At 48.2% G+C, this 16,223-nt stretch overlaps 1 protein-coding gene across 2 annotated transcripts in view; it reads right to left on the reverse strand.

Annotated features, from left to right (window-relative positions):
- Positions 1–14,775, reverse strand: part of LOC144482143 (NACHT, LRR and PYD domains-containing protein 3-like) — a 73,453-nt gene extending 58,678 nt beyond the window's left edge. Inside the window, exons 1-2 of one of the 2 annotated variants that reach the window (XM_078201365.1) lie at positions 14,623–14,775; positions 6,419–6,502 (exon numbers count right to left, since the gene is read on the reverse strand). In XM_078201365.1, coding sequence (XP_078057491.1) covers positions 6,419–6,470 — 52 coding nt within the window. In that variant the 5' untranslated portion in view covers positions 6,471–6,502; positions 14,623–14,775. Of the gene's footprint in view, positions 1–6,418; positions 6,503–14,078; positions 14,144–14,622 lie in introns of those variants that run through there. The other variant, XM_078201366.1, reaches the window with a different exon arrangement.
- Positions 14,776–16,223: the final 1,448 nt, after the last annotated feature.

Raw genomic sequence — 16,223 nt, forward strand, 5'->3', positions numbered from 1 at the left:
CGACTCTTTGCTTCCTGTCGGATAGCCAGTCCCCAATCCACTTTAACACACTACCCCCAACTCCGTGTGCCCTCATCTTCTTCAGCAGTCTTTTATGGGGCACCTTATCAAACGCCTTTTGGAAATCCAAAAACACCGCATCCACCGGTTCTCCTCCATCAACCGCCCTAGTCACATCTTCATAAAAATCCAACATGTTCGTCAAGCACGACTTTCCCCTCATGAATCCATGCTGCGTCTGATTGATCGAACCATTTCTATCCAGATGCCCTGCTATCTCTTCTTTAATAATGGATTCCAGCATTTTCCCTCCTACAGACGTTAAGCTGACCGGCCTATAGTTACCCGCCTTTTGTCTCCTTCCTTTTTTAAACAGCGGCGTAACATTAGCCGTTTTCCAATCAAACGGCACTACCCCAGAATGCAACGAGTTTTGATAAATAATCACTAACGCATCCACTATTACCTCTGACATTTCTTTCAATACCCTGGGATGCATTCCATCCGGACCCGGGGACTTGTCCACCTTCAGTCTCATTAGTCTACCCAGCACTGCCTCTCTGGTAACATTAATTGTATTAAGTATTTCTCCTGCTGCCAACCCTCTATCGTTAATATTTGGCAAACTATTTGTGTCCTCCACCGTGAAGACCGACACAAAAAACTTATTTAAAGACTCAGCCATATCCTCATTTCCCACTATTAACTCCCCCCTCTCGTCCTCCAAGGGTCCAACATTCACTCTAGCCACTCTATTCCTTTTTATATATTTATAAAAACTTTTACTATCATTTTTTATATTAATTGCTAGCCTAGCTTCATAGTCTATCCTTCCTTTCTTTATCGCTTTCTTAGTCTCTCTTTGTTGTTTCTTAAATTTTTCCCAATCACTTGTTTCTCCACTATTTTTGGCCACTCTGGACGCAGCTGTTTTTATTTTAATACTCTCCTTTATTTCCTTCGTTATCCACGGCTGGTTCTCCCTTTTCTTACAATCCTTGTTTTTTGCTGGAATATATTTTTGCTGAGAACTGAAAAGGATCTCCTTAAAAATCCTCCACTGTTCCTCAGCTATCCTACCTGCCAGCCTGCTCTCCCAGTCTACCTGAGCCAATTCATCCCTCATCCTATCATATTTCCCTCTGTTCAAACAGAGGACACTGGTTTGGGACCAAACTTTCTCCTCTTCCATCTGAATCAGAAATTCGACCATATTGTGGTCACTAGACCCAAGAGGGTCCTTCACAATAAGATCCTTAATTCTACCTACCTCGTTACACAATACCAGATCCAAAATAGCTCGTTCCCTCGTCGGTTCCGTAACATGCTGTTCAAGGAAACTATCCCGACAGCATTCTAAGAACTCTTCCTCCATTCCACCCTTACCGACTTGAGTCTGCCAGTCAATGTGCATGTTGAAGTCCCCCATGATAATTGCCGTTCCGTTTTTACACGCATCCCTTATCTGCTTGTTTATAGGCCTCCCTACCTCAACATTATTATTTGGGGGCCTATATACCACACCTACTAGTGTCTTTCTCCCTCTACTATTCCTCATCTCTACCCATAATGATTCCACGTTTTGTTCCTCAGAGCCTGTCATCCCTCAGTACTACCCTGATATTATCTCTTATTAATAGCGCGACCCCACCACCTTTTCCTTCCTGTCTATTCTTCCTAAACGCCTGATACCCCTGGATATTCATCTCCCAGTCCTGGTCACCTTTCAGCCACGTTTCTGTAATGTATGTGGCAGTCTTTTAAGGAACAGTTGTTAGGGCTACAGGACAAGCATGTGCCTGTAAAAAAGAAGGATAGGAAGGGTAGGATTAGAGAACCGTGGATAACCAGGGAAATTGAGGGACTGGTCAAAAAGAAAAGAGAGGCGTATGTGAGGTCCAAGCAGCTAAAAACGGAGGGAGCTCTGGAGGAGTACAAAGAAAGTAGGAAAGTACTCAAACGGGGAATTAGAAGAGCAAAAAGGGGTCACGAAATGTTCTTGGCAGACAGGATTAAGGAGAATCCCAAGGCATTTTATTCATACGTTAGGAACAAAAGGGTTGTTAGGGAAAAAATCGGTCCTCTCAGGGACAAAAGTGGGGACTTATGCTTGGAGCCCAAAGAAGTAGGGGAGATCCTAAATGAATACTTTGCATCGGTATTCACAAAGGAGAGGGATGTGTTGACTGGGAGTGTCTCGGAGGGGAGTGTTGAACCGTTGGAGAAAATCTCCATTACAAAAGGAGGAAGTGTTAGGTTTGTTAGAGAATATAAAGACTGACAAATCCCCAGGGCCTGATGGAATCTATCCAAGGCTGCTCAGGGAGACGAGAGGTGAAATCGTTGGGCCTCTGACGCAAATCTTTGTCTCGTCACTGGACACAGGTGAGGTGCCAGAGGATTGGAGGATAGCTAATGTGGTCCCGTTATTTAAGAAGGGTAGGAAGGATAACCCGGGTAATTATAGGCCGGTGAGCTTGACGTCCGTGGTGGGGAAGTTGTTGGAGAAGATTCTTAGAGATAGGATGTATGCGCATTTAGAAAGGAATAAACTCATTAACGATAGTCAGCATGGTTTTGTGAGAGGGAGGTCATGCCTCACTAACTTGGTGGTGTTTTTTGTAGAAGTGACCAGAATGGTTGACGAAGGAAGGGCCGTGGATGTTGTCTATATGGACTTTAGTAAAGCGTTTGACAAAGTCCCTCATGGTAGGCTAGTGAAAAAGGTTGGATCTCATGGGATAAAGGGGGAGGTGGCTAGATGGGTGGAGAACTGGCTTGGTCATAGAAGACAGAGGGTGGTAGTGGAAGGGTCTTTTTCCGGCTGGAGGCCTGTGACTAGTGGTGTTCCGCAGGGCTCTGTATTGGGACCTCTGCTGTTTGTGATTTATATAAATGATCTGGAAGGAGTAACTGGGGTGATCAGTAAGTTTGCGGACGACACAAAACTGGCAGGACTTGCAGATAGTGAGGAACATTGTCACAGGCTACAGAAGGATATAGATAGGCTGGAAATTTGGGCAAAGAAATGGCAGATGGAGTTCAATCCTGATAAATGCGAAGCGATGCATTTTGGTGGGAATAATGTAGGGAGGAGCTACACGATAAATGGAAGAACCATAAAGGGTGTAGAGACGCATAGGGACCTGGGTGTGCAAGTCCACAGATCTTTGAAGGTGACGTCACAGGTGGAGAAGGTGGTGAAGAAGGCATATGGCATGCTTGCCTTTATAGGACGGGGCATAGAGTATAAAAGTTGGGGTCTGATGTTGCAGATGTATAGAACGTTGGTTCGGCCGCATTTGGAATACTGCGTCCAGTTCTGGTCGCCACACTACCAGAAGGACGTGGAGGCTTTGGAGAGAGTACAGAGGAGGTTTACCAGGATGTTGCCTGGTATGGAGGGGCTTGGTTATGAGAAGAGATTGGGGAAACTGGGGTTGTTCTCGTTGGAAAGACGGAGGATGAGGGGAGACTTAATAGAGGTGTATAAAATTATGAAAGGCATAGATAGGGTGAACGGTGGGAAGCTTTTCCCCGGGTCGGTGGTGACGTTCACGAGGGGTCATAGGTTCAAGGTGAAGGGGGGGAGGTTTAACACAGATATCAGAAGGACATATTTTACACAGAGGGTCGTGGGGGCCTGGAATGTGTTGCCAGGCAAGGTGGTGGAGGCGGACACACTGGGAACGTTTAAGACTTATCCAGACAGCTATATGAACGGAGTGGGAATGGAGGGATACAAAAGAGTGGTCTAGTTTGGACCAGGGAGCGGCGCGGGCTAATTGTTCTTTGTTTCTCGTTTCAAGGCTTCATTCTATGATCATCTTGCTGGTGCCAGTACAGAGCGAGACTGCGGATAGTTGGGAACCTGTCTCGGGGGCAGGGAATTCAGATGGTGTTCGTAAAGCAGAAGTGGAAATGAATAGGGTTGGGAAGTATTTTCTGATCATGGCCAGTGTGATCTCCTGGACTCGTTTCGATCGCCTCAGGGGGTCGGAGAGGAATTTCCCAAATTTTTTTTTTCCCATATTGGCCCTGGGGTTTTCGCCTCTCCCTGGAGATCACATGGTCTGGAATGGGGGGGTGGGGGTGAGTTAATAGGTTGTGATGAACAAAGCATTGTAGCTGTGAGGGACAGCTCGGTGGATAGGATATTGGTATGTAGATAGGCTGGAAAATTGGGCGGGGATCCTGGATTCAGGATTCAATCCTGGACCGGGGAGCGGCGCGGGCTTGGAGGGCCGAAGGGCCTGTTCCTGTGCTGTATTGTTCTTTGTTTGTTCTTTGAACAAAACGTGGCTGGGGATAGAGAGAGGTCTGAGTTTGATTGTGCTGCCTACTCATGGGCATAGATTTGACAATAAAATTTATTTTTCACGGGTCAGCAGCTTTCAAGTAAACTGCTAGGACAGGGAAACATGAATAGGGATTGCAGGGTGGCTGGTCCCAAGAAGAAGAAAAAATGTTCTTTGGAAACCAGGGAATAGAACAAAGGAAAGTTCCAGGAAGATTGTAGTCTCAAAAGAAAGAAAGAATCATAGAATTCCTACAGTGTAGGAGGTCATTCACCCCTGCATATCCTTCGGGGAAAATTTAGCATGGCCAGTGCACCTAACATGCACATCTTTGGAGTGAGAGAGGAACCGGAGTATCCGGAGGAAACCCATGCAGACTGGGGAGATTGTGCAGACTCCACACAGACACCCAAGGCTGGAATCGATTCCTGGGTCCCTGACACTGTGATGCAGCAGTGCCAACTACTGTGCCACCGAACAGTGGGAATCTGAACAAGGTCATGTTCAGTGTTGTTAAAGAAAGGAGCAGTGAAAGTCCCAAGAGGTACAGACAACTGCAAGAAGCCGATTTTAAATTCATTTTACAGGAAGCCAGACCTCGGATATAATCAGAAGTTGGTGACAACTTATTGAGGCCGATAGGATTCAATAAGCTATCACCAACTTCTGATTACATTGTGTTCTGTTGACATGGCTACGTGCCATAGCGAGTTTGTGGCAAGTGAAGCTTGAATCTATGTGGTGATCCAGGGCAGATGGATGCAATAAAGAGAGGCTGAAATCCTGGCAGTGTATTCTTGATGAAGACATTCAATAGAATCATCAATTGGAGAAGATTCCAAAGCGTGCACTTCAACAGCAAAGATTGCATCACTCATATGGAAAACAGAGTCCAAATGAAGCAATGGCCTAGTTTTATTATTGCTAGACTATTCATCCAGAAACTCAGCTAATGTTTCGGGGACCGGGTTCGAATCCCGCCATGGCAGCTTGCGAAATTTGAATTTTAAAAAAAATCTGGAATTAAGAATCTACCGATGACCATGGAAACAGTGTTGATGGTCAGCATTGTTGATGCTTCGCTGATGTCCTTTAGGGAAGGAAGTCTGCTGTCCTTACATGGTCTGGCCTACATGTGACTCCAGAGCGACAGCTCTGTGGTTGACTCTCAATTGCCCTCTGAAATGTCTTAGCAACTCACTAAGGGCAACTAGGAATGAACAATAAATGCTGGCCAGCCAGCAACGCCCAAGTCTCATGAATGATTAAAAAAAAGTTGGCTCAGTGAGATCAGCATTGAGAATGAAGGATTGATAAAAGAAAATTCACAGAGGGTGCTTGGGAGACATCTGTCACATGGCCACAGAGAGTAGTGTATCTGCCCACAGTTTGCCTACTGATTTACATGTACTGTTTACTCATCGAGAACATCAAAGCGTTAAATAGATTTCAGAACATGTTACCTTGTAAATTTTTATATACCTAGAAAGCAGTTTATTACAGTTTCTCTTTCCTTGTTTAATAAATATTTTATTATTTTGTTGAAACTTCATCAGTGAGATCAGACAGTGTGTAACCCGGGAGGATGGAGTCAGTGAGATCAGACAGTGTGTAACCCGGGGAGGATGGAGTCAGTGGCTCAGTTCAGTAGTTGCCATCCAAAGTAAACATCCAAACACTACATAAATAATAAAAGTTAGGATCAATTAAGCCAGGTTCGATCCTGAGATTTGACTTGTCCAGTGGTATCAGCTGGAATCTTAACTCACTGTTTAAACCATGCTGCAGTTTGTTGGGGTGTATTTTACCGTCACACATGGCAGGAGAATCAGAGCGGGGGAGGGGCAGATCATGGAAAGGTCCGTTGATCTCGAGTGGGATTTTCCGGTTTCGTCCCTGTCTAGATTCACCTTATAGCCCCCAGCTATCTATTGGACAGTACCAGAGCTCATGAGCTCCCTACATCTGTGACTGGGATGAACCTCTAGATGGTCACTCAATTCCTCTTCCTGCTCAGACCCTGTTCTCTTTTAACTTTGTATTTGAACCATTGATTCTTGCTCAAAATCTGGAACTTTGTCCTGTAAGAAATTACGATTTTAATTATTTTCTGAACCTACCCGCATCCATTTTCACTCTTGTTGAAGATGTTGGATCTGATCCTTCAGCCATGGTGGTGTTAGACGATCCCGTATTCTGACACCCTGCAACAAATACAATTTTCCATGTAAAATTCCACCGAGAAACACCTCATAACAGCCATACATTTTACATGTAATATTTCAGGAAATTTATTTGTGACGTGGAGTCACTGCTAATTCTGTTCAATTCTTGAAATATAAAGAGAAGGTGCTGGAAAATCCCAGCAGGTCTGGCAGCATCTGAATGAAAGAAAACAGAGTAAACATGTTGAGTCCACGATGGCTCTTGGTTCGAACCCCAATGTTATCTCTGTTTCTCTCTCCACGATGCTGCCACAGCGACTGAGTTTTTCCAGCATTTTCTGTTTTTGTTCCAGATCTCCAGTAGTTCATTTTTACTCGACCTGTGTATTCTGATTTGAAACGCGTCCAGGCAAGCCCAGGCAATCTGCAAATGTTCTTTCTCCTTTGGGCTTGGCTTTCTTTCAGCAGCATCACAGGTAGAGACCGCTGACATTCCCTGTCAGTCCTCAATAACCTGTTATTAATAATTATAGTTTAAATTATGCTCAGTTCCAGACAAGATGCTGAGTTGTTTGAGCTCAATATAGGCAGTTCCCAATACCAGCTATCTATAGGGCAATTCCAGTACTCAGGAACTCCCTCACCTGTGACGCTGATGTCTCTCCAGATGGTCACTCACTTCCCTCTTTCTACCAAGCCACTAGAAATATTTACCTCACAAAATGCAGCATCTCTCCTGGAACCAAACATAGTTTTACTTCCAATTATTAATAAGTAGTTTCAGTTTCCTCAGGACTTCTTTGTCTGGTAAACTAACAGTCCAGGCTCAATTCCCTATCAAATCTATCCATTGTGTCATCTGGAGAAGAGCTTTTTGCTTCATTCAGACACTCGCACGTGCAAAGACCTCTGTGCGTCGGATAGATTCTAATTATCAGATTAGCAAAGTATCTGTTGCGCAATTAATAACCGGTCTCAGTTTCCAAAGGACCTCTGTTTGGTAAACTCACAGTGCGGGTGCAATTCCCTCTCTATCAAATCTATCCATTGTGTCATCTGGAGAAGAGCTCATTGATTATAACTGACACTGCACGCTTCCAGGTGCAAAGATCGGTGTCTATCTGACACCTGCACCAGTCTGCCATGAGGGACCCTGTCAAAGGATCATTAAGATCATTGAAAGAATGTGTCCGCTTTGCTATGGGTACGATTGTGCAAAGTCCGACTGTGATTTACTTCAAGGTGAAAGTGAATGGAAAATTTGGGTTTGAGGGTATAAAGCTACAGGAGGATGGAGTCAGTGAGATCAGACAGTGTGTAACCCGGGGAGGATGGAGTCAGTGAGATCAGACAGTGTGTAACCCGGGGAGGATGGAGTCAGTGAGGTCAGGCAGTGTGTAACCCGGGGAGGATGGAGTCAGTGAGGTCAGGCAGTGTGTAACCCGGGGAGGATGGAGTCAGTGAGGTCAGGCAGTGTGTAACCCGGGGAGGATGGAGTCAGTGAGGTCAGGCAGTGTGTAACCCGGGGAGGATGGAGTCAGTGAGGTCAGGCAGTGTGTAACCCGGGGAGGATGGAGTCAGTGAGGTCAGGCAGTGTGTAACCCGGGGAGGATGGAGTCAGTGAGATCAGACAGTGTGCAATCCGGGGAGGATGGAGTCAGTGAGATCAGACAGTGTGTAACCCGGGGAGGATGGAGTCAGTGAGATCAGGCAATGTGTAACCCGGGGAGGATGGAGTCAGTGAGATCAGACAGTGTGTAATCCGGGGAGAATGGAGTCAGTGAGATCAGACAGTGTGTAACCCGGGGAGGATGGAGTCAGTGAGGTCAGGCAGTGTGTAACTCGGGGAGGATGGAGTCAGTGAGGTCAGGCAGTGTGTAACCCGGGGAGGATGGAGTCAGTGAGGTCAGGCAGTGTGTCACCCGGGGAGGATGGAGTCAGTGAGATCAGACAGTGTGCAATCCGGGGAGGATGGAGTCAGTGAGATCAGACAGTGTGTAACCCGGGGAGGATGGAGTCAGTGAGATCAGGCAATGTGTAACCCGGGGAGGATGGAGTCAGTGAGATCAGGCAGTGTGTAACCCGGGGAGGATGGAGTCAGTGAGATCAGACAGTGTGTAACCCGGGGAGGATGGAGTCAGTGAGATCAGGCAGTGTGTAACCCGGGGAGGATGGAGTCAGTGAGATCAGGCAGTGTGTAACCCAGGGAGGATGGAGTCAGTGAGATCAGATAAAAGTTATAAGGAGAGGCTGAATAGACTGGGACTTTTTTCTCTGGAGGCTGAGGGGTGACCTTATAGAGGTCTATAAAATAATGAGGGGAATAGACAAGGTAGATAGTCAATATCTTTCCCCAAGGGTAGGGGAGTATAAAATTAGAGGGCATAAGTTTAAGGTGAGAGATACAAAAGTGTCCAGAGGGGCAATTTTTTCAGAGGGTGGAGAGTGTCTGGAACAAGCTGCCAGAGGTAGTGGTGGAAGCGGGTACAATTTTATCTTTTAAAAAGCATTTAGATAGTTACATGGGAACAATGGGTGTAGAGGGATATGGGCCAAATGCGGGCAATTGGGATTAGCTTAGGAGTTTAAAACAAAAAGTGCGGCATGGACAAGTTGGGCCGAAGGGCCTGTTTCCACGCTGTAAACCTCTATGACTATGGGAATAGATAACATAGAAGCAGGGAAGTTGGTTCCACCGGTAGGTGAAACTAGAACGGGGTGGCATGGCCTGAAAATAAGGGGTGCAGATTTAGGACTGAGTTGAGGAGGAACTTCTTCACACAAAGCGTTGTGAATCTGTGGAATTCCCTGCCCGGTGAAGCAGTTGAGGCTGCCTTATTGAATGTTTTTAAGGCAAGGATAGATAAATTTGGAGGCCATTTGGTCCATCCAGTCTGCACCGACCACAATCCCACCCAGACCCTATCCCCGTGTTTACCCTGCTAATCCCCCTGACACCGAGGAGCAACTTAGCATGGCCAATGCACCTATCCTGCTCATCTCTGGAGAGTCGGAGGAAATCCCCGCAGACACGGGGAGAATGTGCAGACTCCACACAGACAGTGAACCAAGGCCGGCAAAGTCAGCGAGGTGAAAGTTGTGCAGTAGAAGCCCAGACAGGGCAAAGAGGTGGGGAGGGGATTTCCATGAGACACAAACATTGTGGGTTCCAGTTCTTCTCTCTCTCTCTATAGAGTTTGGGATTTGGGGCTGCTGTGGCAATACACGTGTTGCACTGTGAATGTGCACATATCCTCGTATTCAATCAAGCTCTCAGTTTCCTTGCATTTGTTGATTTACAGCCGCACAAAACAATTTAGTTTCATGTGCTGCAAATGCTCATACAGGGCCCAGACTGAAATAAGAGATCCGTTGCTGTGTTTACTCAGACAAGCGCTTGATTGCAGTAATTTAGATGGTGCAGCAGTGTTTACACAGACACGGCCTAGATTGAAATAACTGATCTTTCTGTGAAACATTGAATCATCCAATTGCTGCAGTGCAGGAGGAGGCCATTTGGTCCATCCAGTCTGTACCGCCCACAATCCCCCCCAGACCCTATCCCCGTGTTTACCCTGCTAATCCCCCTGACACTGAGCAGCAACTCAGCCTGGCCAGTGCCCCTGATGTTTGGAGAGAACATAGAACATAGAACATAGAAAGCCACAGCACAAACAGGCTCTTCGGCCCACAGGTTGCGCCGATCACATCCCCACCTCTAGGCCTATCTATAGCCCTCAATCCCATTAAATCCCATGTACTCATCCAGAAGTCTCTTAAAAGACCCCAACGAGTTTGCCTCCACCACCACCGACGTCAGCCGATTCCACTCACCCACCACCCTCTGAGTGAAAAACTTACCCCTGACATCTCCTCTGTACCTACCCCCCAGCACCTTAAACCTGTGTCCTCTCGTAGCAACCATTTCAGCCCTTGGAAATAGCCTCTGAGAGTCTACCCTATCCAGACCTCTCAACATCTTGTAAACCTCTATCAGGTCACCTCTCATCCTTCGTCTCTCCAGGGAGAAGAGACCAAGCTCCCTCAACCTATCCTCATAAGGCATGCCCCCCAATCCAGGCAACATCCTTGTAAATCTCCTCTGCACCCTTTCAATGGCTTCAACATCTTTCCTGTAATGAGGTGACCAGAACTGCGCGCAGTACTCCAAGTGGGGTCTAACCAGGGTCCTATAAAGCTGCAGCATTATCTCCCGACTCCTAAACTCAATCCCTCGATTAATGAAGGCCAGTACGCCGTACGCCTTCTTGACCGCATCCTCCACCTGCGAGGCCGATTTAAGAGTCCTATGGACCCGGACCCCAAGGTCCTTCTGATCCTCTACACTGCTAAGAATGGTACCCTTCATATTATATTGCTGCTTCATCCCATTGGATCTGCCAAAATGGATCACCACACACTTATCCGGGTTGAAGTCCATCTGCCACTTCTCCGCCCAGTCTTGCATTCTATCTATGTCTCGCTGCAACTTCTGACATCCCTCCAAACTATCCACAACACCACCTACCTTGGTGTCGTCAGCAAACTTACCAACCCATCCCTCCACTTCCTCATCCAGGTCATTTATGAAAATGACAAACAGCAAGGGTCCCAGAACAGATCCCTGGGACACTCCACTGGTCACTGACCGCCATGCAGAGAAAGACCCCTCCACAGCCACTCTCTGCCTTCTGCAGGCAAGCCAGTTCTGGATCCACAAGGCAACAGCCCCTTGGATCCCATGCCCTCTCACTTTCTCAAGAAGTCTTGCATGGGGGACCTTATCGAACGCCTTGCTGAAGTCCATATAGACCACATCCACCGCTCTTCCTTCGTCAATGTGTTTGGTCACATTTTCAAAGAACACAACCAGGCTCGTAAGGCACGACCTGCCCTTGACAAAGCCGTGCTGACTACTTTTGATCATACTAAACTTCTCTAGATGATCATAAATCCTGTCTCTCAGGATCCTCTCCATCAACTTACCAACCACTGAGGTTAGACTCACCGGTCGGTAATTTCCCGGGCTGTCCCTGTTCCCTTTCTTGAATATAGGGACCACATCTGCAATCCTCCAATCCTCCGGAACCTCTCCCGTCTCCATCGACGATGCAAAGATCATCGCCAAAGGCTCCGCAATCTGCTCCCTCGCCTCCCACAGTAACCTGGGGTACATCCCATCCGGTCCCGGCGACTTACCAACCTTGATGCCATTCAATAGTTCCAACACATCCTCTTTCTTTATGTCCACATGCTCGATCCTTTCTGTCCACCGCAAACCAGCAGTACAACCACCCAGATCCCTTTCCACCGTGAATACCGAGGTAAAGTATTCATTAAGCAGCTCCGCCATTTCTAACGGTTCCGCACAAACTTTTCCCCCTTCACCTTTTAAGGGTCCTATGCCTTCACATCTCATCCTTTTACTCTTGACATATTTGTAGAAAGCCTTGGGGTTCTCCTTAATCTTACCCGCCAAGGCCTTCTCATGACCCCTTCTCGCTCTCCTAATTTCCTTCTTAAGCTCCTTCCTACATCCCGTATACTCCTCTAAATCCTTAACACCTCCTAGCTCTCTGAACCTTCTGTACGCCTCTCTTTTCTTATTCACCAGGTTCATCACAACCTTCGTGCACCACGGTTCCCGTACCCTACCAACACCCCCCTGTCTCATCGGAACGTTGTCATGCAGAGCTCCAGACAAACATTCCTTGAAAATCCTCCACTTTCCTTCGGTACTTTTCCCCAAGAATGCCTCCTTCCAATTTACCCGTCTAATTTCCTCCCTGATGACACTGTATTTCCCTTTACTCCAGAGAAACACTTTCCTAGCCTGCCTGATCCTATCTCTTTCCAATGCTATCGTGAAGGAGATAGAATTATGATCGCTATCCCCAAGATGCTCACCCTTCGAGAGATCCTCCACCTGTCCAGGTTCATTAGCCAGCACCAGATCAAGTACAGCCTCTCCTCTAGTAGGCTTATCCACATACTGTGTCAGGAAACTCTCCTGGACACACCTAACAAACTCCTCTCCATCCAAACCCCTAGCCCTAGGGATATTCCAAACTATGTTTGGGAAATTAAAATCTCCCATCACGACAACTCTGTTATTCCTACATCTCTCCAGGATCTGTTTCCCCATCTGCTCCTCAACATCTCTGTTACTACTGGGCGGCCTAGAGAAAACACCCAGCAACGTTACCGACCCCTTCCTGTTCCTAACCTCCACCCACAGAGACTCCGTTGTCAATCCCTCCACGGCGTCCACCTTCTCTACAGCCGTGACACTATCCCTGATCAACAGTGCCACTCCCCCCCCTCTCTTGCCTCCCTCCCTGTCCTTCCTGAAACATCTAAAACCCGGCACCTGAAGCACCCAGTCCTGTCCCTGAGACATCCAAGTCTCCGTAATGGCCACCACATCACAATTCGAAGCAGCAATCCACGCTCTAAGCTCATCCACTTTATTCACTACACTCCTGGCATTAAAATAGACACATCTCAGACCTTCAGCCTGAGCACTTCCCTTCTCCATCACTCGTCTAACCTCCCTCTTACCCTGTTTACATTCCTTATCTATTTGCGAGCTAACCTCCTCGCTCTCAGTCCCCTCATTTCGATTCCCTCCCCCCAACCTTTCTAGTTTAAAGTCTCTCCAGTAGCCTTAGCCAACCTTCTCGCCAGGATATTGGTCCCCCTGGGATTCAAGTGCCACCCGTCTTTTTTAAACAGGTCACACCTGCCCCAAAAGAGGTCCCAATGATCCAAGTACCCAAATCCTTGTCCCTTGCTCCAGTCCCTCAGCCACGCATTCATTCTCCACCAATTCCTGTTCTCACTCTCCCGCGGCACAGGCAGCAATCCCGAGATTACTACCTTTGCATTCCTCTTTCTCAGCTGTCTACCTAACTCCCTATATTCTCTTTTCATGACCCCTTCCCTCTTCCTACCTATGTCAGCAGTACCTATATGCATCACGACCTTCGGCTCCTCTCCCTCCCCCTTCAGGATTTCTGGGACTCGACCAGAGACATCCCGGACCCCTGCACCAGGGAGGCAAACCACCATCCGAGAGTCCCGTCTTTGTCCGCAAAAACGCCTATCTGACCCCCTCACCGTAGAGTCCCCAATTAGCACTACCCTCCTTTCCTTACCCTTTTGCACAACTGGGCCAGGCTCAGCTCCAGAGACACTGCCACCGCTGCTTCCCCCAGGTGGGCTGTCCACCCCAGTAGTACTCAGACAGGAGTACTTATTATTAAGGGGCACATCCACCGGGGTGCTCACCATCAACTGAGTTTTCTCCTTCCTCACTGTTACCCAGTTACCCTCCTCCCGTGGTCCCGGTGTGACCACCTGCCGATAGCTCCTGTCAATGACCTCCTCACTATCCCTAACCCGGCGAAGAGTGTGAGGAAAGGGCCGCAGACACGGGGAGAATGTGCAGACTCCACACAGACAGTGAGCCAAGGCCGGGAATTGAAGCCGGCTCCCTGGCGCTGTGAGACCGCAGCACCAACCACTGAGCCACCGCGCCGCCCACAATGTAACTGACCGTCCCCGCTCTGTTAATATGATACAAAGACAGGCTGTATTTACACAGGAAACCGACATTTTAATCCTCAAGCTGAATGTTGTTGAAGTTGAAGCTTTTTCTGGGCCGTTAATTCCTCCCCGTGATTCACAAACCCGGAAATACCCGGATACGCAGCAACAAACGGCAGTGCGCCTGCGCGCAGTAAGAAGCGGGCCGCACCCGCCCGGAGTGAAGTTCGCGCAGGCGCACTCGGGGCGGCGGCGGCTGGTTTCCGGCTCGCGGATTGGTCAGCTCCTGTCACGTGCTGTGAGCAGGCAGTGACTTCAGACCGCCCCCCTCCAACCTCGCGCAGAAACCGTTCACGGCCGCGCCACGTGACCGCGAGCCGCTCTCAGAGTGGGCGGGACCTCTGCACCCTCATTCCCCATTGGTGCATTCTGCTGTCCTTCAAATAAACACAGCCAATAGGAACCCGCTCCAGCAGAATGATTGGCAGCCAGTGCGGGCGCACTCGGGCAGCTTGTGATGAAGCAGCGACTCGCTGCCACTGGGGACAATCCCAGTCAGCGAGAGTCGGCGCCGCTGAAATGGAGACTTTTTCTCTTATTTAATTCCTTACCGTTATTCAAAAATTCGGTGTGAACGCCGCTGGGAAAGCCCCGCACACGCAGTGAGAAACGCCGCTGGGAAAGCCCCGCACACGCAGTGAGAAACGCCGCTGGGAAAGCCCCGCACACGCAGTGAGAAACGGCGCGGCGCCTGAACTCCGCACTCGAGACGGCGGCGGCTGTTTGTCCGCTCGCCGATTGGCCAGATCCAGATCACGTGCTGTGCGTCGGCAGTGGCGTCAGAACGCCCCCTCCAGCCGCGCGCTGAAACCGTTTAACGGCCGCTTCCAGCCACGTCACTGAGTGGGCGGCACCTCATTGCGTCATCATTCAGATTTACATACAGCATGGAAACAGGCCCTTCAGCCCAACTTGTCCAGGCTGCCCCTGTTTTTAAACCCCGAAACTCGTCCCAATTGCCCACATTTGGCCCATATCCCTCTATATCCATCTAACTAAATGCTTTTTAAAAGACAAAATTGTCCCCACCTCTACTACTCCCTCTGGCAGCTCGTTCCAGACACTCACCACCCTCTGTGTGAAATAATTGCCCCTCTCACCTTCAACCTCTGCCCTCTAAGGTTCAGACTCCCCGACCTTTGGGAAAATACATGAACTATCCAGCTGATCTGTGCCCTCATTATTTTATAGACCTCGATAAGATCACCCCTCAGCCTCCTACGCTCCAAAGAAAAATGTCCCAGTCTATCCAACTCCTTATAACTCAATCCATCAAGTCCCGGTAGCATCCAAGTAAATCTTTTCTGCACCTTTCTAGTTTAATAATATCCTTTCTATAATAGGGTGACCAGAACTGTACACAGTATCCCAAGTGTGGTCTTACCAATGTCTTGTATAACTTCAACAAGACGTCCCAACTCCTGTATTCAATGTTCTGACCAATGAAACCAGGCATGCCGAATGCTTTCTTCACCACTCTGACCACCTGTGACTCCACTTTCAAGGAGCCATGAACCTGTACCCGAGATCTCTTTGTTCTGTAACTCTCCCCAACACCCTACCATTAACTGAGTAAGTCCTGCCCTGGACCAATCTACCAAAATGCATCACCTCGCATTTGTCCAAATTAAACTCCATCTGCCATTCGTCAGCCCACTGGCCCAATTGATCAAGATCCCATTGCAATCCGAGATATCCTTATTCACTGTCCACTATGCGACCAATCTTGGTGTCATCTGCAAACTTACCAACCATGCCTCCTATATTCTCATCCAAATCATTAATATAAATGACAAATAACAGTGGACCCAGCACTGCTCCCAGAGGACACCGCTGGTCACAGGCCTCCAGTTTGAAAAACAACCCTCGACAACCATCCACTGGCTTCTGTCATCAAGGCAATTTTGTATCCATTTAACTACCTCACCCTGGGTCCCATGATGTAGGTTGTGCAACAACCTGCCATGTGGTACCTTGTCAAAAGCCTCATTGATTCATTGCACAATCCATCACTGCACCCTCATTCTCCATTGGTGCATTCTGCTGTCCATCAGCTGAACACAGCCAATAGGAAGCCGCTCCAGCAGAATGATTGACAGCCAGTGTGGGTGGAGTCGGGCAGATTGTGATGAAGCAGCGACTCGCTGTGGAT

The sequence above is a fragment of the Mustelus asterias genome (assembly GCF_964213995.1).
Source record: "Mustelus asterias chromosome 26 unlocalized genomic scaffold, sMusAst1.hap1.1 SUPER_26_unloc_35, whole genome shotgun sequence".
Classification (NCBI taxonomy): domain Eukaryota; kingdom Metazoa; phylum Chordata; class Chondrichthyes; order Carcharhiniformes; family Triakidae; genus Mustelus; species Mustelus asterias.